Consider the following 25,007-nt stretch of genomic DNA (forward strand, 5'->3'; position numbering starts at 1 on the left):
GGAGACATCCACGACAAATATTTTTGTGAATAACAGAAAAGAGAGCCATTTAAAGTTCATAGTTGAAGGCTATTCATTCATTGATGAATGGAAGTAATTAAAATTGCAAAATAACACAAAATAATAACTTTCTATTTTGCCTATCTGTGGATGGGCAACCTGAGTTCCGTGGCACACTAGTGTAGAATGTCATGAACTCCATATTGTGTACGGTCTCGGTCGATGCTTAGCACTAAGGTGTTCCTGGTCACACAGGTTGTCCACCACTGGTAGATGTATTAAAAACAGGCAGACATTTTTTCGGAGGGTATTCGAGCATGAAGATATTTTTATGTCACTTTTTATGTACACGGGACAGAATTGAGAGATGAGAAAAGAGCAAACATTGAAGCTGCTGATGGTTTGTGGGTTGATGAAGGAAAAATCAATAATTTATAAGCCTCAGGATGGATATTTTAGACACGATAGAGAATGAGTGAGTGTGTTTTAATGTTGTGGGTTTTAAGCTATGCTGTATATGATGAAAAAATAATTTTTAATAGAATTTAAGACATTAAAATCTAGAGAAGATGGTAAGGTCACGTACACAATAATTTTCGGTATTTCTTATGTACTTACTTACTTGCTCTATCTTCAGCACATATAGCAATATGTATCTAAACTTTTAGACATGCGCCCATCAATCGTCAGATCCGGGATTCACAGAAAAAAAAACCTTTTCCTTTCTATTAAAATTGCCTCTTTTCTTGCTGCCTTATTCTTGTCTGTATTATAAATTATCTTTAATGAGATTGCGATAATTTTTTGCTGTTTCCATGCTTTATATCTATTGCGATGAATAATTTTTATTTACTTTTGCTTTTTTATTTCTCATTTGTCATGAGACTTAATTGAGGTTTTATTTGATGACATAAGTTTTACGTGCGATAAAAAATGAGTTTTTTCTTTCAGTCATAGACTTTTTTTATTTTTAATTTCTTGACTTTTACTGCTGAGTAATCAAAGAGGAAAAAAAGGCATGAAAATGGAATGACTAGCGGAAGGAAAATTAATGAAATTGTTTTTCGTGGTTTTTTGGGGATCTGGAAATTTTTTATTCTTCTTTTCGGCTATAATCTAGTTAAATTGCTAGACCTATAGTGGCTGGAAATTTAATTACGTCTAGACAATTGCTTGTTATTCATAGATTCAAAAATATGTTGTGGAATTTTGGATGGGACATTATGGAAATCGCTCTCTAGAGCTCATATCCTCCTAATTCTGCCGAATTCGGCTACACTCTCAATTCATGACAACCATTTGATTTTTGCCTTGTCATAATGAAATAGAATACATTCTTACCTACTTAATTCGCTGATCGTTCAGATCAATTGAGATTTATGGCCAATTCCCGATTGCAAGTGCAATACTGTCTCAATCGACAGCTTCTTTTCATGTGTTCATTGGAAGTCCACAAAGTCAGACTTAAGAACCTTACTAAGCTGAGGAACATCAGCAGCTCTTCTAGTAACAAGTCTAGTCCAGACTGTGGAAATGTCGAAAGTGGTCGTTATTTTTATTTTCAAAAAAATAAATGACCGTTTATTTTTGAATTTTGAAATACCGTTACAAAACTTCCGTAATTTTTAATACTAAGAAAACCAAAAACCTATTACGAAATTAATTATATCTTAATCATTGAATCATATTTAGGTTGTATACGAACAAATCAAGCTTCATATGACAGTTTAAGCCGAAAATTTACCAATTTTTACATAAATTTTTAAAACGGTCAAAATTAATTTAAAATTTCGACTCCCTTCGACGTTTTTTGAATCCTTCGACATTCAGTGTCGAAGGATTTCGACACTAAGATTTCCACAGTCTGGTCTAGTCATTTAAACACGTTTAATCTCCCTAAAAAGCTGACATCCTTAACAAATAATGAGTACGCATCATCAATATGATTAATCATGCTCAATTTTGTGAGCATATTCATAAGAATGCTTCTTATTTGTTAGAGTATATCACCACATTGCTCCTACACCTAAGAGACCTTCTCTTTACTATAATAAAGTACTGAAACTGCATCAAAATAGCAAGTCTCCAGCACCCCGTCACAACACTTTAATTCAGGAAAGTAATTATCATATTACTTTATGTCTCTACATTGTAAATATCATTTTACGAGCATCAATAAAAAGTTTTACTTTAAAATTTCCTGAAAAGATTAAAATAATAAAATGTATTAAATTCGAGCTGAAAAACAATTAAGCCAATACTTTCATTATGTCTTTACCGAAAAAATGCGTGGAATTTATTGAAATCCTTCATTAAGCACACCAAGTTCAATGACCCAATTATCATTCTGACTGTTTCTTTACAAGGAATTCCTGTTATCTCATTCCAGCGACATTTATTTGTGTCCCCAAAATTTATTTTTTCCACTTTTTAAAAATATATAACGGGGAATTTTTCCTCTTCCATTCCATTAAGTTTTAAGCCATTACCGGATACCGACCCCATTTACGAGTGATTGTTATCGATAAATCGCAAATCGATAAGAACTCAACTAGGCTCATAAGCTATATATTGAAATAAAGCACGACGAGCTATTAAAATCGATTACATACAGGGAGCCGAAAAGTTCTCACGTCCTCCAGCAATGTCATATTATTGTTATAAATAATCATGAGTTATATATACATTTTTTTTTTGTATTTATATACTTTACGACTTGAAATATTTATTATGTGCTCTGCACAATTTCAGTCTTTTTTTGTTGTTTATGTAGAGTAGCAGTCATTATAGAAAGTTTCTTGTTATTCACGATTACGAATTGACCTTCTGGTGGGCCAACAACCACACGTTTCAATGACTTAACGTTTAGACACATATTTTTCTATACAATCGCAACAAAACGTAGCTTTAATTATCTTTTTTTTTGTGGTCGGCGGTTAAAATATTTGATGATGAAAGCATTACGTCGATTGTGCTGTTTAAGTCGTAAAAGCAATGAGTTGTGTTTACATTTTTTTTAATGGAATATTTAAAGATAATTCATACTTTTTTATCTTATCAGACTTGTGCCTTATTGCTCATGCTTATTGTTCCTTTTTTTTTCATTACTAAAATGGCATGTAAAAGTAAAGCATTTTCTGGCGGATGAATGAAGTGTTTTTAAAAGGCACACAACTTCTTTATAAAATTTTTATATTTCAAGTGCGCCATAAATTTACTATATACTCTATTTATCTTCAATAACATATGTGTGGTGTATTATTTTACTGTATTTATTTTGTGACTCATGGATTTTGTAACTTTATTGTATAAATGTAGTCAAGAACTGATGGAAATGAATAACAACTTTTTCAGATGGATAAATAAAAGCATTTGGTTTAAAATAAATGTTCAAAGGAACTAATGAGGACAAAGTAATTATTAAAGTTTTGCTTCTTTTGATGCAAACTCGATTGATTTTATTATGATTCATTTGCTTCTTTTGATGCGAAATTTGGTATAAATTTTGTCCATTTTAAATCATTTGCTTCTTTTGATGTGAAATTCGTTATAGTTTTGCATCTTTTGTTTTGCATCTTTTCGCTAAATTGCCGTTTTACTCAAGCAAAGTCTACTACATTTCAAAATATCAATTAGAAATAATTGATTCAATTATATTTCCAGACATTTCTATTTGCAAAACACTCTACAATTTCCTTAAAAACATTCTCAATGAACGTGACGATAAGCGACTCTTGTATTCGTGACTACGTAATAAATTAAATATATTTTAATTCCATTTTAACTGACGTGTTTATCTGCACATGCAGCGACGTCCTTTCGTCATCAAATAACTACAAATTGTAAAGTAAATAAATAAATGACTAAATTCCTCATCACTCATTCTATAATTCTTGTTATCACTGATCCGCTTTGCTCTGATTACGAAAAGTATATAACATGAACTTAATTCTCGCTCTCTTTTTTTAAACTTTATTTTTTCATTATCAGTGCCTTTTTTTTGTTTTCATTTCTTCATATCTCGAGACATGATTATTTCTACATAAACATGTTTTTATAAAGCACATAACCGGGCATTATAAATCAATTCACACAACTGGTTTGATTTGGATTTATTTCGAATGATAGAAATTAAAAATAAAAAAATTGAAAATGATGAATGTGAAATTTTGTTTATTTAAAAGTTATTATCAATTCCTTTTTCAAGTCGCTGTCTTATTTATACAGAAAATGTTATGAAATGAAATGGGAGATTGAAATGCTAGAATCAATTAGCATGTTGTGAATTAGTAAACAACAAAAAAGCTGTTAAAAGTAACCTCATGATTTGGAGATTTTGAATTTAGAAATCAAAATTGAATTTAAAATTCGAATAAAGAGTTGAGGATTTACTTTAGTCGATGATAATGATTGAATTACAGATAGATACTTAGAATTAATATATTTTTAGAAAATTGAATTGATTCCTGTCATTGCCCCGTGAAGATTTCTGGTTTGAGGTTAAATCAAACTAGTTTATTCAAAATAATAAATAAATTGAAAATTAACGGTCAAAATAAATTTGAATTGTTGCCGAGGGGAAAATTTTCAAAAAGGTTTTGTAAATAAAGCAGAAAAATCATTAATTAAAGTATTTCGAAATATTTTAAGCTAACAAATCCAAGAGATAAGCCAATAACTCGATAGTACTGAACTAATGCTTCAAATTCGAGTTTTCAACAATGTCTGGTTGCTGAGATCTCACGCCTCATTCAGCCAGCCAATCAAAGTGAAATTATAAGTTTAATTCTATTCAAAAATGCCGAAATTCCGCAAATACAGTTATCAATTCATTATTGTTATACCTTAGTGCTCCAATTTCCATTTCGAATATATGCAAAAATTTATCATTTATCTTTTTACGAATGTGTGCCACGCACAATTGTGCGTAGAAATTTTTAGCAATGGAATTAAGCAGTCATAGCTGTACTTTTATATTCAATTCATATTGATTTCAATAGTCAACCTTACAGAAACATTAATAAAGATAAGTTTTTCCATAAATGGCTACTTGATTGATAATAAATTCATAAGCTTATTCAGACTCAATAAATAACTCGAAACTTAACCGTAAACTGCAATTAATTGACGTTTACTAATCATCTATGTCATATCTAATAATTGCTTCCATTAAACTCAATGACAATCTTTCTAATCAATGATAATTCCACTTCCTTTTCAACAACCTGTAGCTACTTCACAAGATCAATTTATGTCATTCATATCTCAAAGAATATTTATTATTTATGAACTAATATCCATTGCTAAAGTGCTCTTCTCATCCTCACACACTATACACATCTCAAAGATGAAATCATAAATAACAATCGTGCATGCAACTTTGTAGTTAATATGAAATATAACTCATTTCTCTGAAATATCAGCATATAAATTGGTTTTTATCTCATTATACGTACTTGTTATTGTTGTTCCTGTCGTTGTACTGTTTACTGTTCATTCCCACTGAACAAAGTGAGAGTAATAATAGTTATAAATGAAAAAGCATGTCATTTCATAATAGCTGTTTACGAATGGAGCTTGATAAATGGATAAGATAAACAAATTGCTGCAAAAAGAGTGTATTTAGTACAGCCTTTTTTGCATTTCTCTCGGTAAAGTCGCGTAGTTAGTAACTTAACGTAGATGGGCAAAGAATGGAGGCATTTAATGGTGAATACATTGAGTAACTGGATGTTAAAAGCGCATTAACAGTGCTGATTATTTCGGCGGCCCTCTAGAGTGCAGCGGCAATCCAATCACTTACTACTGTTATAGTCAGTTCTAGCTATTTTGTCCTAATAGTCCTCTGCATCCGAGTTCTTGTTTTAGATTCAGTTCCTCAAGACAATTTAAATTTACAAACCAACAAAAAAATCTCAAATTCATATTAAATTCAGTGCATTTGTTTGCACCATCCTACCAACATATCTGTTTATGAACATTTAATTTACTAAAGTATCTTTTCGTTGTCATCGCTCGACGATGTTTTTTGCAATTTTCATTATGAGATAATTTTATGGAAAAGGTATGAACTGATATGAAAACCCAATAAAAACTAGATAAACATCTCTGTGTCATGCATATTATTAAAATTAAATGTGCAGGAACTGTGAAGTACTTCCTTTGAGAGACAATTGTCAGGATCTTATTTTAGTTGAGTCAAATCGACTTTCCTATACAAAATCAAAGTGGACGGTCTGGAGTTTAGGTGCATTTATGTAAATGACTTTTGTGAATTTGCCATTACAGGATCCGACCTTAGACTATCCTAATCCAACAAAACTTGTGAATTATTCTCAAGAACTTAAGTTCATATCCATTTAGATTTCAACAAAAATCCTCAAAAGCCTCAATCCAGCAATGTGTAAAATCCTCAATAACAATCACATCCACATATTCCCACTTGCAAAAAAATATGACAAAATCAACCCAAGGGCTGTATAGCTGTTTCTGCTTTTACTTCAATTAAAATTTTTCTTTTACTATCCTCTCGAATGGATCACCTGCCTACGAGGCAATAAAAAATACAGTACAACATGCATGCGGTAGAAGAAAAAAATTGTTGACATGGCAATACAATCGCATATTTATAAACACAGAACCCGTTCTTAAAGGAAGCAGAAATAACTGAAAAATACACATTTTTTTCTCTTATAAATGGAACAAGTTATATTTCATATAAAGACCGATTCTGAGAGTTTCTTCTTAATCTACTTTTTCCTTCATGTTTTTTATTCTTTTGTGTACAAGAAATGGAATCAAAAAAAAGTCCCCAGCATCGTAAAAGCAACAACAAAACAACGGCAACGTCAACGAGCAATGATTGAGATCTGTTTATGTACAGAAAAAAAGCGAGTCTTTTTGCCTTTTGTAAATCTCCTATGTACATTCACTGGATGTTCATGATGTAGATACTTGCTATTGAAATGAAAGGAAGCATTTGAAATGTAATGGATAGATTAATGCTTGAGATGGGTATTCGTAATAATAGAAAATGTGTTTTTGTGGTTAAAAATAGATTATTATGGAATGGAAGTATGGAAAGCAGTAACTGTCATCGTTGATTATAAAGATTGTCAGGTTGCAATGATTGAAATGGGAAAATGCGGTTGATTCTTATTGGAATTGAACGTCTTATAAGGAGATAATGCAAAATTGTGTGATTTAAATGAAGTATAAGATGGATGAAATGGATTAAAATGGAAAATTCAGCAGTAAAATATATTTTTAAGCTTCTCGCTTTTAGAGATTTAGTGACAGTTTGAGTTAAATCCCATGCAGATGGATGTTGCATAAGACTTTAATAGGATTGATTCTAGAGTTTGAAATTTTGATTGAAATACTGGGAAAAGTTTGTTGTTTTGACATCATGGCAGTTCTGACATTGCAGATTTTGCTGATTTAAGTTAGAAAGAACACAAACTTTCAATAAATATCTTTCAAATCCTGCAAATGTACGATAGATTGTTCATAAATGAGATGTTTATTTATTGGAGTTCAAAAACAGAGTGAGAATTTAATATGAAAAAGGGGTTTTCAACTATGTACAATAAATATTATTCAAATCTCAAATGAACGTTATAACAAGTAAATATCTTACGAAATCAGCTAATGAAACCCTTCGAAAACAAGAATTATTCAACTCAAAACGAAAACATTTAGACAAGAAATACGCCTTTTAAATGTATGCTGTGTCATAAATTGTTATCCCACGTGTATCTTTTAGAAAAACATATCATAAAACATTGAATTCATTGGAAATGATTTAAATAATAATTTTTGAGAATTCAGACATTCCGACTTAAAATAGAAAACAAGAAATATGTTCAATAAATTACGTTTTAGATATTAATACAGTCTTTCCAATTTTAAGACAATATGATCATGATTAGAGTGCCAATCCAAGTCCTGAAACGTACCCCACACTCTTTTGACATCCCACGTCATGATTATAACGATTAAAGGAATAAAATTGAAGAAATTTTCAAGTATAGCTCAATAAACCTAAAAATACCTTGCAGCTGCCTAAATAATCTCATTCTCAGCTTCCTCCCAATGCTTACTAATTGTAAATAGATGATCCAACATTAAAATTTATCATCCACGCTCCAAATTCTTCATCCCCAAAAACTGCCAAATTTTGATTTATGATTTGCGTCCTTAAGCTACTAATTTATCTTAATCCAGTTAATCAACCATCAGTTCCATCAGATATGCGTAATTACCATGAATTTTAACCTTCAAAATCTTCTACCCCAAAAAGCCATGGTAAATCACTGCTTTACTTTCTATTCTTCTTCTCGTTTTCATTCCGATTTCCAAGAATTCTGTTCCTCGTGTCTTTCGATCTCATTTTTTATTCAAATTTTATGCTTCTTCTTGTTCATCTTCTCCGCTGATACCTCATGGCTTCAAAACAAGTTTTTTTTTAGTTACTTTATTTTTAAAACGCCAGCAGCGTATTTCTTTCCTATTGCTGTTTTTTGCTCTTTTTTGTTATTTATAATACACATTATTTTTCAAGTTTGAGGCAAAGCTGAGATAGGAGAAGCAGAAGAAAAATAATAAAAATTGTGTGAGTAAAGAAGAAAAAGTTGCGTGTGTATAACGTTATTGATGTTGCCTCGACTCATTCTCGTCGAATGTTATTGTTGTTGCTTGTCTTCACATGAAATCGAATCGATGAAAGAGGGTCTTATATACACATTCATGTGGATACACATAATCGACTATTGAATATATAACAATTATATATTATAGAATGAAAAAAAAATGTGATTCGCTGTATATATTCAAGTGTTATATACATTCAGACATTCGAGCACGTCACAATGAGTGTAATTTTTTGTAGCAATTTTTTTTAAATAGAATAATGATGAATGCTTAGTCATTTTGCAGGTTTTTTTTTGTTTACTTTAGGAATTAATAAATTTTTGAGGGATATTTAATTAAAATGCGAATAATTTAAGCTTATACATTTGCATTTAATAAATATTAAGTTATGTAATTTTGAGAATTGTTGTGATGTACTTAAAAAGTTATTTGAAACTTTTAGAAAATAGTTTTGAATTTTTGAATTTTTAAAAACCGTTACAAAAATAAAAAATTCTGAAAAAAATTGCTCGGAGTGAGAACTCATAACTTCTTAAGTGTTTGCCCAGAATTTATTCTCTGGACCACCAAAGTATATGAATTTGTGTGATAAAGTTTCAACGTAATTCGTTAAATTTTATCATGAAGAAAAAGTTTCAAATTCATCAATCTCGTTCAAGGCAGTAAAAAAATTAAAAACCTTGCAAATTTTCCAATCAACCACATCCAAGTAAAAAGTTGAATTTTCCAACCTAATGAACTTGAACTAATTATTTTCCAATAAACTTTTTAAAATTATATTCAGCTCAAAAAACTGCGCTCGTTCCGATCAAATCATAATAAACAATATGCTCGGTATCTTCTGTTTGATTCGCTTGGGTATAATAATATATAAAAGTTCGAGCACATTTTTTTCCGCAATAGAAAAAAAATAACATTCAATGCTAAAACCGGTTAAATGGGATTCATTTAATTATAGTCTCTATCTATATACACAAAACAACAATACGCTGTGGCGTTTATGAATGTAATTATCATTTAGAGTCATTTTTCACAACAGTTTCTTCATAGACTGACTGCTCGCCAATTAATGCCTTAATTTTCATTTTCTGTCGATTACGACAATAATGATGATGATGATGATGACTGGGGATTGTCATCGATTGTAAAAAAAAGGTTATTCAGTTCTATTTTTACATCAAAACAATTTTTATCGATTTTTTTTTCGTGCTCGCCTTCGACTTGTTATTGTCTATATCGCTGTTGTGTTGTGTCTTGTTACAGTAAAATATTTTCGGAAGAGATATACTCATTGTGTCCATCATTTATCATCTTTTTGGCATATTTTTTAGCTGTTCACTCAGACAGAATAAAGTGGGATTAAATTTAGAATCGAGAGTAAAGCCAAAAAGCTTATTATTGTAAATCATTTGATTTGTTTTTAAGACTTTATACATGTCGGGAATTAGAAATGTCTCATTTTTTTATTAAAGTTGTTCAAATTGATCATATTATTATACCTAAGCAGGCAAAGAGCATTCAACATTTTTGAATAAGAGCATTTATATATCTTGGTCCAGAATAAGCTGAGAGGAGGCTCGCGAAAATGCTTAACAAATACATTTATCTAGAGCAACTTCTTAAAAGCAAGCTCTCTGCTTGTTAGGGATACATCCGTGAAATCAGATCATTACTAATTTAATGTGACTTGTCATAATTTTATGTTACTTTATTGATTTTCAAAAAGATTTTGGACTCTCGGTTTAAATGTAAATTAGGATAGTCATTTCTTCAGAAGCTGATTCATATATTATGTCAAATATAGATGCAATAAATTGTATATTTTATGTGTCAACTATAATCTTCATGTCATTCATTTTGAAGTCTCATTTTATCCAGTTTTTTTGACATATTTCATTTATATTTGCATATTTGTGAGTTTTGACGAATATTGTCGAATCCTTTAAAAATGTTGAGACGACCACACTCTGAATTCTCTTATTAAAATTCATTAAAATAGTCAGCATTTAGTATGATGAAAGTTTGGATTATCGCTGTTTTTATGTTAATGCTTTACGAGCTAAGTTATTCCTAATGAATAATATGAAAATATCAATATTCTCATCTCAAAAAACCTGATATGAACAACAATTTTTAATGATTTTTATCAATCTGGTTTTTCCAGACCCGTTTTTGACTTGACGGATTTAAAAAATTCGTACTTTTTCTCAAGTGCCTTTGTTGAGAGATAAATGTATGATAGTGTCACAAGGACAGATGTGTTGTTTACTTCTTTGAATGAACTTTTCGCTATACCGGTTAAATCTGGCCTGTGGACACAAGCGAATGTCAGATTTTGGTGATTTTTTTTATTTTTAGTACGACTCTTTTTCACGTGCTGAAAGATAATGTCAAGGTTAATATTCATTTCTGAAATTATTTGTATTTGAAACTTGGGGATATACCTGAATAATTGATAATCAGATTATAAACCTTAATATCTTTGACCAAATAGCTTCAGAACAGACTTGCGACATTTCATTTTAAAAGGATTCGACATTAAGTTCGAAGGTTTCGAAAATGGTCTCTAAGGATTCAAAATTAGGTTGGAAGAATTCGAATTTGAGTTCGAATAATTCGAAATTGGGTTCAAAGAATTCGAAATTGAGTTCGAAAATTCGAATATATTGATTTATTGCCATTTCCTATCAAAAATTAACGGCCACGTTTAGAAATCCCACAAATAGCTTCAAAAACTCTCCAAGAATAATGAAAAATTGCGTAAATTTGCCCTCAAAACACTAAACAGCAATGCGCACAGTTCATCCAATTATGCTGCTTTTTTTCGCTTTTTATATGAAGGAAATGAGCGAAAATAAGTTGGAAGTAAAGTATCTTTATAAGAAGTAATCCGTTATCGGATTTCATAAGCTTATGAAATAAGCAGCCAAAGAAAGACATAAAAGAAAGAAAGAGAAAATTTTATCGGATTCTTCTTTCTTCTCTAATTTGCTTCGTCTTATGTAAAAAAAAGTCTTTAATCCCGCTATCAACCCAGAAAAATAAAACAGCAAAAAAAAATCCACAATCGATGAGTAATCCATTTAAAAAGAAATACACAGAGAGAGTGAGTGAGTGAGAGAGAGTAAATAATAATAATAAAACACCAGCTCGTCATTGAGGCAGAGCAGAAAAAAATATGAAAAAATAAGAAGAAGATGAGTGAAATATAAAGCACATGAACGTACATGGATGAATTAAATTAAATGAAATTCAAAAAGAATAAAGAAGGCAACAACAATGGGTAAATAACATAACAATCGTGTGTAAGCGTATGTATGTATGGATGGATATAAAAAAAATTGATGACGGTTAAGATGAGCAAGAAGAGGCAGTAATATGGAAATAAATTGTGAAATATCGTGGGGATGTGGATGATTATTGCGCCTTTTATTACTCAGCAGGATGATAAGGTTTATTTAACGATTTGGATCTCCTTACAGATTCATGATATTTTATATATGTCGTCTAAAACTAGCTCTATTGCTGGTTTTCACTTGCCAACTCCCAATTCCAAGTACAATACTGCCTCAATCGACAGCTTCATTCCATTAATACTTTATGCACCCACGTGATCCACATGTACACGCAGTCCGTCAAAATTAACTCTAAATAAACAAATAATTCAGTAAAAAAATCCCCCAACAATAAGAAGAAAACCACGTAGCCTTGGCTGTGCCAAGCTATTGCTGACGACAAACAGCAACAACAAAGAAGATGATACTATGTATGCGGAATTATATGGAATGAAATTGTGTTACATAAAAATGAGAATTAATTTATTGTTCTCGACATTCTGTATATATAAGTATGTATGTAGACCTATGTATAAAGGCACAACACAATGGATAAAGAACTCTTTTGTTGTTACTAACAATGGATGAATTCTCACAAAAAAAAATTGGAGATGAAATTTGCGACTTTTTACATTAAAATATATGTCGTCACTGCTAACAACCATTGCCATGAAACTTTTTTTTTTTTTTGAATGTCTATTTTTACTGACTGAGTGACTTTATTTCCATAACGAGTCACAAAAAAAAATAATTTAAATATTTTTATTTTTAGATGACACTGATACAGTCGATTCATTCTTGTGCCATGAATTCTTCTTAATCTTGACAGTGGAAATGACTTTTTTTATGCTTTATCATCTGAAAAAGATTTGCAGCCATATATGGATATATGTCTGTCTGTATAGGTCTTTTTGAATGAAATATTTATCTCTATAGACTGGTATTACGCATGCTGTAACCATAGCTGTCAAATTTATGAATAATTTTAGACAAAAATTGATCATCTCTGCTTGATAAATTTTGCTACATAATGAGAATATTGAGCATGTCTAAAGAGAAACTAAACAAAAATCTTCCAGATGATGCTAAAGAAACATAAAATGGCACCTAAGAGCAATTTCGTGTTATACAAGCTGTTACAATATTGCAAATAACCCTTGCTTAAATAATTTACAGTCATTAAATTACTTACTTTATCATTGGTGGACAACATATTGGCTGTGGCACACTAGAACACTAATCTTATATCTACGCGTCACACTAGGAAAGTCCATGAGTCGTATACCGTGTATAGTTTTGGTTGAGACTTACAACCAAATTGTGCCGCGGAAAAAAGGTTGCCCATTACTGCTTCTATATAGTAACAAGTATAAAAACACAACTCAATCTTTTAATCTGATAGCTAATTAAATTACCAGCTCGGAAATATTAAAAAATAAATTCAATTTGCAATCAATTATAGCTTTGTAAAATAATTTCAAGAGCAATCAACTTGTTGTTGCCATATACCAGTGGTGGTCAACCTTTGTGTTGCAGCACAATTTGGAGATAAGCCAAAGAAACCCCCAATTCATATGGTTTATGGCCTTTGCAATACTGTTAGCGGTACACTAGTGTATCGTGGCACATAAGTTGCACACTACTGACTTATGCCTTGAAGTAATAAATCTACTTGAAACGGTTGGATATCTTGAAATGTAATTCGGAGAAAATATTGAGCAAGTATTTATGTTTACTTATCATATTCCAGTCATATCTCATAAAATTTACTGTCCAGAAAGATCCGTCCATGACATTTTGTTGCTGTAATCTAAAATTCTCGGAATAAAAAAATGTGGAGATTTATTGCTACTTTGTTTATATATAGAAAAAGCCCCACTTGTTTATACATAAAAAGCAGCCTTAAGTTGCCATCTGAAAATGAAGACTAAAGAAGTTTCATGTGACATTTGAAGTCAGCCAGATTACATTTTTTGGTTGTCAAGCTAACCTGAGTATATAAGGGATTTTGTGACAATAGCAATGATTACTTTGCTCGAGATTTATCATTATTGTTTACTTTGAACGAATATTAAGTTTCATAAGGCTGAAATTTGATAGGATTTCCAGCGAATTTACACAGATATTATTGAATTGACATTGATAATCCTTAGTGACGCATGAATATATAGCAGTAAATTTATCAGCATATCTAGTTCAGTGGTAGACAAATTATGTACCACGACACACTAGTGTTAAGTTCCATAAGCCGCATGTCGTGTGCTGTATCAGTCGTGACTTACCACCAAGATGTACCACGACACACTGATTCACCACTACTGACATATTCCCTAAGAAAACAATCTCAAAAAATTCCATTAACATAGCTTCAAGTTGCTAACAATATCTTGAACTCAAGCAGCGATTCAATTTCACCAACAGATCTTCTTGATAGCGGATTTGAGCAGTACAAGTTATTTTCAAAAATATTTTAATGAGGCAAATACGTAGGAAAAATATTTCAGTATCATCACAAAAATATCTTTTCAAAGTCATACTTAATAACATGCAAGAATGCTGAATGAGAAGAAAAATAAAATCGATAGCAACAAAAAATTTTATTGGATGAGATTTCATCTAGAATCTCAAATAATATCCGATAGAGGAATTAAGGGTTCTGAATTTTGAGATCAAGATAAAGCTGTGGTGGGCAACCTATAAGCCGGGGAACACAACGAATATATTTTGAAAATATCATGAACCGCATGTGAATTCGATCGCGGTGCACCACCAAGGTGTGCCACGACACACAGGTTGTCCATCACTTAGATAGAGTCTTCTGGAGCTGGTGATTATATTTCTAACGGGGATCAGTCTGCTTAAAGCTTAACAAAAAGTTTCTCTGGATCAAACTTTATACTTTCATGATGAAAATTCAAAAGTTGCAGAACATCATGTGGATCTCTTCTGTACAGCAAACTTATCCTCTCATTGCTTCGCTTCTAAGCCAGTGGTGGACAACCTTTTATTTTTTTCGGTACACCTTGACGATTACCCTCAATCGAAACCGCACATGACATATGGTTCATATCATTTCCAAACGAGTGTACCACAGGACACATGTTGTTCACCACTGGACTAAACTCACATCAAGCTCTTATCCTCATTCATGGCAAAATTTGAGTTTCCAACTCTAGGATATAATTCATTCCATTTCACATAATCTCTCTCTCAAAAAAATAAATAAATTATTTCCATTAAACTAGGCATCCTCTTTAAAGTCCATTCACATGTAGATTTATACATAAAAAGCAAAGAAAATCAATTTTCATAGTCATCAAATTTCAATAAACTGACATAGGCCAAAAAAACAGAAACATAAAAAATATAATCGAGACAGGAGAGACGGCAGAAAGAGGAAGTAGAATTAAAGACAAAAAAAAAGAAAATTGCACTAAAAATTGATATGGTTTTTAAAGCTACACTAAAGTCTGCTTGCGACAAACAAACAAGCAGAAGCGGAGATGAGGAAAATATGTATAAAATAAAATAAAAAATGGTAGAATGGTAAGGAGGGTGTCGAGTAGGGATGGAGAAAATATGTACACGAGAAGCACGAGAGAGTGAGAAAGAGAATGTGCCATAAACACAGAAAATTGGATGATGTTGCCAACGTTTCCATAAAAAAAATATATACTTTATACAACATTGACTGTACATAGCATGCGGATGAAATTCCAAGAATAAAGTTTGAACCCATCACAATGCTTTATATATAACGAAAAAAAAGAAGAGAGTGAGGTTGCCTCATGCCATATACATACTTTTATGTCATCATCCCCTTCTTTCTCTCGGCATGTACATTGCTAACATTGTATGATGACGGGCGGTATATTGGGAGGTTTTGGGATGGAAAATGTTTTTCCATTTTATATTTTTCAGATTGGGGTAGAAACCTTCACTGTTGTATGTGTCTGTGCCATAATACAACACAGTCAGCCACTGCTGATGATGAAAATGTTTTTTTTTTCTTTTTCCTCCCCAGAGCCTTCATCCGCCGCCCACACACACCCTTAGAATCTCGACAGCTTCGCTTTTATTATTCTACAATACATGAGAAATGTTTTTAATGCTCATGCTACATATTTATGTTGAAAATGTTTTTTTGCTGGTGCTGCTTTTTTTTGGGATTCCATTTAAATATATAAAGGAGATGGCATCAAATGAAAATCCTCTTCTGTCGCTTTTTATCGATTATTTTTTTCTTTCTCATACACAACAAAAAAATGTCGTGAATTTATTTCCATTCCGGTGCCTCTTTTTGTTACTTATTCATTTACTTCTTTTTCTATCAAAAAATTTTCATGGCTACGCAGTGAATGAATGTAATGGATTTATTTTTGGTACGTGGGCGATTATTATTATTGCTATTGTTAATGCGTAGTCATAGAAAGATAGCAACCGTGACTACCGAAACACAATTTTGGTCTCGCTCTGTGCAATTTATGATCTTTTATCGATTTTCTCTGTTGTTCTCGTTAAATTTACGAATGAAGGGATTAAGGAAGAAATGGCAGAAGTTTGCTGATGAGGATAATTATGGCACATTGGTCCTTCGCAACCATATTTTACGCTTATTTTGCTTAATGTAAATGTCATAGCTCGTTTGTTTCGAGATTCCAGCACTTAAATACGTAATTTTCCAGCACTTACATAACCCAGAATAGTTTTCAAACATTCTTCACCCTTATATTGCTGCCAGAATAAACTCAAGAGCACTTTTACCATCCCAAATTGCTCTAAAAAACTTTTCATTCTACTTCCTTCCTTTTTTCCATTTTCCCGGGCATGTTTCGTCTTCTTTTTCCTTTCTGCAATCCCATAATGAGCTTAAGTTGGGGCTTCATCATGCCTCATGTAATTTTATGTATGATATCTTTCCTTTTTTACATGTATGAGTGCAAACTATGAAAAGGCACATAAATAGAGGCTTAATGAATCATACTGGAAATTTTGGATGACACAACGGAAATTCGATTTGTCAAAATTAAGGATTATTTGAAGGCGGGATTGTATGCGACATACATATTTGGACTAGCTTTATAAATAGTTGATATACCGTCCTTGCATGGTGATCCTAAATGGTAGAGCGTTGGGTCTAGTTATAAAGGTTGATTCTTATCTTGGTTGCAGTTTTGAGGTCTTCAGCATATGATGTGTCGTCATTGCTTGTATCTTGCGAACAGGAATACTATCTACGTTACCGAGTACTTTATAGGGTACATCAAGTCATATGATATTCATGTAGTCTGCATAGCTTGCAGGTGGTTGGGGTTCTATTAGAAACTGTAGGTCTAAAGGATATAAGACAATAGATTATCAAGTCTAATGCCTCCAACTCTTAATACTGAATCCATCAAACATCATTTTACCTAAAAATCTTATTCGTTCTAATTTTTATTTAGCTATATCTAGGCACAAACATTTTCTGACATGTACAATATCATTTTTAGATCTAGAAAAGATTGAATAGATTCTTCTTCCGATTGTCATGTTTGCATCCAATTGTTTAGCTCAAAAACATACAATCCAGATTGAAATACCTAAAAAAACTGACAATTCAATTGTTCTCTCCAACTTCCTCCTGTCCAATTGTCACAAAAACAACAATGTCTCAATTTCCATGAAATGCCTTTAAAAAATTTAAAACTTTTCCACCCTCAATGCCTCCCGTCTGCATGCTCTAAAATTTTGAATACACGACAAGCCACTACAGTTACAATGTACGACTGGGAAAAGTCGAAAAAAAAAGTTTTTCGGAACGATAATGTCACATTTAATGATAACGTGAGTCATAAACTTTTTTTTTCTCTGCTGCCTTTTCTGCATAGCCTTTATTCCTCAATCATTCAGAAAAAAAAGTTTTTTTTTATTGTGTACAGCTTGAAGGCATCGTTGAGGGAAACAGTATATAAAAAAAAATAAAATTCTGAGTAGACATTTTGAATACAAAATTTTAACTATGAGGAAATGCGATGTTGCCAACTTTCATACTCTTTTTTTTCTATCTTTATATCTTTTTGTGTCGTAAAACAAAAAAAAAAAATTGAAGGACAAGAAAAGTTTTTTGTTTTGTTCTCGTTAAAATTATCTTTTGGGTTGAATGTGATATTTTATAAATAATAAAATCATTTGCCTTTTATATTGTTTAACGGATGAATAAATTAGTAAAATTTAATGTTGAGTCTGTTGGATGTGATGTGAGGACTTTTAAAGATTCTTGTTGAGATTCTCAAATGGACTTTAAACAAGTCATGAGATTGATTGAGAATACTCTAGACTGTTTGTGTAATGACTTGCCTGAGCAGCACATCGTACTCGTTAGGGCACCGTGACGACTGATTTCGACCCATTTGCTGATCGGGCTGAAAATTCAATAAAATCAAGAACCTGACGAAGAAAAATGGCAAATTTGCAGCTTGCAACAATTCAAATTCCTTACTAAATATTTTATTAATGAACAATGCAAGAAAGTATTTTGCAAGTATGCCATATATTTTATAATAAATCCATGAATCTTCTATTGTATACAATTACACAAACAAAATTGAAGAAGCTGATTCATGTAGATTTCACAGATAGATGTAGCATGAACTATACATCAATGTTGTTTATAAACATGCCAATAAAGTGCTCATACTGTGAATAATTTTTCAAAAAAAAACATTATCTAGTCTGTAGCTCTAGCTGGTTTTAAATTATTTCCGGGATAATGGCTATTCTCAATCTTATATCAATGAAATATTGTTCATCATTCATAAAAATTACTTCTGTGAACTATTTATGCTAATAAAAATTCATTTCTATTTATAGATCATCTGCCACAAATTCAGCATATCAAATACAACACTCGATCCCGCACACATATGTTAATGTTGATCAGAGAAATCGAGTGCGAGGTGCAACAAATACATTTCCTGGTGCTTCTGCTAATTCTGGCAAATCAAATTATAATTGGGTAAGTCAAGTCAAAACATATCACTGTCTACAGACTTTAATTGACCAATTTACATCATTTTTTAGCAACCTGCAAACCCGCAATTCGAGTATGCAACGAGAACGACACTCCATCAGCCAACAATGGGAACGGTACCGACAAATTTCGTTAGTGCTAACTTTCCACAGCATGGAGGCTTTCCACCGCGCGTATCAATACCCCAAAATCAGCCTCAAAATCAGCAACCAGTTCCGATATCACAATCACAAAGTGTGTCAAATTCAACGCGACCACTTACAGTTAATGATTATATTAATGCAAATATTCGTGATGGTGCAGCGGCACACCTTCAAGCGTCACAACCTAATCAGAGACCTCAACCACCAGATCCGGGAGGACAACAAGGTATGCCTACACAACAGCAGCAACAAGCACCTTCATCACAGCCCGCTCATAAGAAACTTAGACTTGGCGAATCGCCTTATCAGCCACAAACGAATAGTCTCCATCATCCAGCCGCAACACCAAGTTCAATACCTGTTCGATTACATCATACGAATTATGAGAAAGCTGGACCGCCAATTCAATCATCTAATAGTCATGTTGTTGTACATGTTGCACAGACACCGAGAACACATCAAAATCCAATTGTTGGTGCGACAGCTGATATCCAATATCAGCCACAAAAGCCACCATCCCAACCGCCTCCGCATCAAATTCCAACTGCTGCATCCCCTCAAGCACCACAAACACAGCCTCAACAACAACAGCAGGTACAGAATCAACAGCAACAGCAGCAGCAGCAGCAACAACAGCAACAACAACAGCCTCCATCAAATACAAATACAAAAGTCTTATCTGTGCTAAAAATTGATACTCGTGATCCTCCGCCTCCAAATTCAAATAGTAACAACAACAATAATAATAATAATAGTAATCTTGGTGGCGGTTATCATCCAAAAACGGAAGCCATTTCACCGGCCGGATCACCAAAGTTATCGAAAGATGATTTACTTCAACAAATTAGTAGTGTAGACTCAAGTATGATGTCATTAGAGGAGCGAAAGAAGCTTCTTAAGGAGAAAGAGAGAATGTTGATTGAACAGAAGGAAGAAGGTGTTGAGGATGTTCCAGAGCAACCGACACCACATCGAACCCTTGCACAACAAATTTATGCTGAGAATAAAAAGAAGGCAAGTGACAGTCATGCCATCCTCACTGCATTTAATTTCAAGGGTCAAACATTTGAACTGCCATTATACAATCAACCATCAGATGCGGACGTTTGTCGAAAAATTCATGAACAATATTTGACATTTCGATCGAGTCTGTTGTTGCATTTAAGGAAAATTAAGTCTGAGCGCGCACAGCGCAGTCAGGAATTATCCGATCAATATGCTAAGCTATCAGCCGAATGGCAGAAGCGTGTTGAGAAAATTGAGTCGAGTATGAAACGCAAGAATCGTGAATTAAAGAATCGTGAGCTATTTGAGAAAGTGTTTGTTGAGCTGAGGAAGCAACGTGAGGACAAAGAGCGATTTAATCGCGTTGGATCGCGTGTAAAGTCAGAAGCTGACTTTGAGGTGATTGTTGATGGTCTTCAGGAACAGGTGAGAATTGGACAAATATGTTATTTTTAAAGAATATCCACTAATTTACTCAGTTACATTTTCAGGCACAAGAGGATAAGAAAATGCGATCATATGCAGTAATTCCACCATTAATGTTTGATAGTCGTCAACGACGCCTAGTCTTCCAAAATGAGAATGGCTCACAAGTTGATATGGAAGCGGAGCTTAGTGCATATAAAACTCTGAATCTCTGGACGAGTGGTGAGAAGGAAATTTTCCGAGACAAATATGTTCAGCAGGCCAAGAACTTTGGCTTTATTGCTAGCAATTTGGAGAGGAAAAATGCACAGGTAAGAGATTTATGGAATATCCAATTATGGCTGATTACTAAGCATTAATTTATTGTTTTCATTTGTAGGACTGTGTTCGTTATTACTACCTCAGTAAAAAGGATATAAAGTATAAGCAACTCTTACGAAAGTCCAGTAAGCGAACACGAAGTACGAAGAACCTTCCGAAAACGAGTGAAAGTCAATCGCTTCTTGACCTTATGACAACTGGTGTCACGACACGACTTCAACGTAAATCACGTAATACTAGTCGATCATCTAATGCAACATCTGCAACAGCTTCGGCCGCTGAGAGTCAAACCACAAATAGTAATTCAACATCGACGAGATCATCGGCTGCAGCCTCATCATCTGCACCATTACCGACAGTTACAGTAACTGTTAATAGTAGTAGTACACAGAGTCAAGAGAATGTTAAAGAGGAAATTGATCCGCTATGCATACGTTCAATGTCAGAGACTGCATCACCATCGCCTGTATCAAATTCAAATAAAAGTACGACGAGGCGTGCAAGTAGTAATGGTAACTTACAGTCACAACAACAGCAGCAACAGCAACAGCAACAAACTGTTGAGACAACAAGTACAACCACGACGAGTACGACCACAACAACAACATCAACATCATCATTCCTTCCTGCAAAAATTAAAACTGAACCTGACGGTGACGTTGTGATGAAGACTGAGTCAGATAGTAATAACTGGTCAACGTATCCACCGAATGGTCTGAAACATGAGGTTATTAAAACTGAAGAAATTAAGACGGAAGGAAAGGCTGTTGATGAAATTGTGAAGAAAGAAGAGACTAATGTGAAAGAGGAGAAGAAAATTGAAATTAAGAAGGAACCGAATGATGATAAAGAGAATGACGAAGGTAAATTATTGACTAAAATTGTTGTTACCCAACCTTAAATTTCAATCTTTCTTTTATTTTTATTAAATACAGGAAAGGGCAAGAAAACGATATCAATGGATGTGGATGAGGAGAATTGGAATAGTTGTGAACCAAGGTAAGACATTTGATACAGCTTCTCCATTATTACATTGTATTCTTCTTTACAATTCAATATGACCAATAATTAATCTATTTGTGTTGTCTTTTTGTTCTTTGTCTTCAATTTAGCAGTGCCAAGAAGCCTAAAATCGAAGAATGTGGAGCAAATGATTTGGGTAAGTGTGAAAAATACTTTTTAACTAACGAAAAACTTTTAGAAATTGTTCATCGATGTAACGTATTTTTGAAATTTGAAAGTATGTAGGGTTCTGAAAATTTGAATTTTTAAAAACCGTTAGAATGGTTCATTCGTTTGAAATTTTATTGAGAGTTTGAATTTTTCAAAGTCGTTGCTGAAAATTGTTCTTGAATTTCCGTGCAGGTATTTAAAGGAACAAGAAATTTTACGTTTTTTTAACAAAAATGAAATTCAATTCTTTATTCACAAAACTTTTAAATAACATCAATCTTATGAATTATCCTCGATGATCTCTTTATTTGAGCATTCATCAACATTTATCTGATTATCATTTTGTTGATTTTGAGACGACGAATTGGATAATGATGAGCTTGCATTTTGTATTAAATTTCCATTTCCATCAGCCTCAACTTCGGGATGACACATTTTTCGATGTTTGTGTACGAAATAGTAGCTTGGAAATTTACATCCACAAATTTTGCACGGGTAATACTGCACATTCATGTCCAAGGGTTTAATTGAATCACGTTTAACACAAATTTGTTGTTGTTTTGCTGCCTCACCGTCACTTGATTCACAATCATCCGGTCTACATCTTCCAAGTGGATTTAATGGATTTATGTGACGCTTTGCATGCTTTTGATAGCAATATTTCGACTTGAATGTGTGATTACAGTAAATACAAGTATAGATCTCAATTGAATGCTGAGAATTTTCTGATTCTTCGCCACTATTGACTGACTTTTGCTTATTGTACTGTTCATTAATATTTTTAACCATTTGTTGGTGAAATGACGACACATTTGATTGATATTTTAAATCACTCTGTTCATTATCTGTCGATATACTTGTTGAGCTTGTATTTGGATGTTTATTATGTTCATAAGCTTCATTTAATATACGACGAAATCTCACTGGTCCATCACAACTTGCAATATCAATCACAACTTTACTATCACTATTTTCATTCTTAATTGTCGATGTATGTGGAACTGGACTTGGTGGTGAAACTTTAAGAATCTTTTTTGCCACTTTTTCCTCGTCTGGAAGTTTTCTTATCGGTTTTTGTATTTCCCGTTCATTTAAAAGTTTTTTAAAATTAGTTCCATGACTTGTTAATGAGAAATTGCTCTGAACTTTTGGTGGTGACACAAAATTTAATCCATAATTTGATGGTGGCTTACTCGCAATCGGTCGAACAAGTTTTGAATTTTTCTGACCAAAAAAATCACTTTGCTGTCGTTGCTGATTTTGCGATAAAAATTCCCGACAAATCTCAAGTGCTCTTGGCATATGAAGTAAGTGCGTTGCGAGAAGCACTCCAAAAATATTTTCGAAATTCAATTCTAAATATCCCGTATACATGTATGTCAAGAGCGGCGTAAAATGCTCAACACTTATGTTAGGTAGAAAAATTGAGTTTTCTGATTGCTTTCCATTTTCACTAATCCTTAATATTGCCGCACGAAAATATCCACTTTGTGTTGATAATATTGCCGAATGTGCTGGAAATCTTGCAAACGGCGGTGGTCCAACCTCAATTATACAATCGGGTGTTGATGAATTTGTCTCAGTCCTTGACTTACTCGATATATCAGAAGTCAACCAATTTGTGAACATTTCCACTCGTTTAAGTCTAACGAATTTCTCAATTATCGTTCTATCGACTAAGAAGATACACGTCCGACAGCGCTGACGAATAAATTGCGATTGAAACTTCAATTCAGGAAAGGAAAAATGTGAAAAATTGTATGTTCTATGCTCATGCGCTTTTTGATTCCTTTTGTGTTTCACACACCAAAAGTTATAGAATGTTGGGAAGGTTTAGGGTAATTGAGGGTTGGAACGCAGTTTAGGGATGAATATTTTGTAAGGGTTAGTGAAGGTATTTATTTAAATTGGGATGAATTTGATAAATTGAACTTTTTATGGCATGAATCTTCTATCTGATGCAAAAAGACAGTAGAATATCAATCAATCCTACTAGCCAATGGTACAAACTGACCATGATTCACTTCTCATTTCCTTAAAAAACTGGCACGAATTTAAAATTCCTTTAATGATTGAAGGAACTAAACGGATTATTAACATTTGCTGTGTAATGGTCATTATGAATGGACAGTAAGGATAATAATGGGAGGGGAAAATTCTTGAATTTCCAGTTTCTTCATTTTTTTATCACGTCACACAACACACACCGGTGAGAACTATGTGTATGGCTAATTGTTGTCTTTTTGGGTATTTAAAAAAAGTTCGTTTTCAGCCAACGGGAGTGCTCATTAAAAATTTCTTTTCAATCGCGCAAAACGGGAAAAAAAAATTTTTTTGTGTATATTTCATCTAATTAATTTAATTTAATTAATTGCAAATAGAGAGAAATTTCTGTATTAAAAATTATGAAAATTTGATTTCTCGGAGCTTTTATATCATTTTAATTTATGAAATATTTTCTATTCAGACCAATTCCCCCCCAACCCCACTTTACTAAAATTTATCGCACATTTTCGTGCCATTTCTACTCCCGCGAGAACAATTTTCTAAAATTTTAATTGCAAAGTTTTCGCATTTGTTGATTTCATTTTCACTAAAAATTTATTGTCTGTGTGAACAACTCATATGACGAAATGTTGATTTGACGGAAACATGACGGGGGTATGAATGGGGGAAAGAAATGAAAATCATTAGGAGATATTTTTCAATTTTGCCATTAGCAACATTTGTCTGATGTTATAGAAATTTCATTTATTTGCTAATCAATATAATTGATTGAATTCTTTTTTATTCATCGCTACTCGGTTGTGATGGAACTCTGATTGCTTCAATAATAATTTTTATGAGGATTTCTTCGTCATGTTTATGATAATTAGCACAATTGTGGTAATTTTTCAGGTTTTTTTTCCTGATGAACAATTAGCAACATTGCTAGCAATT

At 32.7% G+C, this 25,007-nt stretch overlaps 2 protein-coding genes across 7 annotated transcripts in view; one reads left to right on the forward strand and one right to left on the reverse strand.

The window, feature by feature from the left end:
* The window catches only part of Smr (nuclear receptor corepressor smrter), a 53,403-nt gene that overhangs the window by 15,987 nt on the left and 12,409 nt on the right, over positions 1–25,007 (forward strand). For 4 of the 6 annotated variants that reach the window (XM_070636471.1, XM_070636474.1, XM_070636472.1 and 1 more), the window contains exons 3-8: positions 18,840–18,984; positions 19,050–20,573; positions 20,639–20,884; positions 20,953–21,757; positions 21,830–21,893; positions 22,007–22,053. In XM_070636471.1, the coding sequence (XP_070492572.1) occupies positions 18,840–18,984; positions 19,050–20,573; positions 20,639–20,884; positions 20,953–21,757; positions 21,830–21,893; positions 22,007–22,053 (2,831 nt within the window). Of the gene's footprint in view, positions 1–11,882; positions 11,936–18,839; positions 18,985–19,049; positions 20,574–20,638; positions 20,885–20,952; positions 21,758–21,829; positions 21,894–22,006; positions 22,054–25,007 lie in introns of those variants that run through there. The other 2 variants (XM_070636476.1, XM_070636473.1) reach the window with 2 other exon arrangements.
* On the reverse strand, positions 22,347–23,833 carry LOC139087662 (zinc finger and BTB domain-containing protein 8A). Its single transcript, XM_070636541.1, has one exon. It carries the CDS (start codon positions 23,694–23,696, stop codon positions 22,347–22,349), a length of 1,350 nt encoding a protein of 449 aa, XP_070492642.1. The 5' UTR covers positions 23,697–23,833.

The sequence above is a fragment of the Chironomus tepperi genome, unplaced genomic scaffold (assembly GCF_022539635.2).
Source record: "Chironomus tepperi strain 1889 unplaced genomic scaffold, CSIRO-AGI_Ctep_v1 contig_128, whole genome shotgun sequence".
Taxonomy (NCBI): Eukaryota; Metazoa; Arthropoda; class Insecta; order Diptera; family Chironomidae; genus Chironomus; species Chironomus tepperi.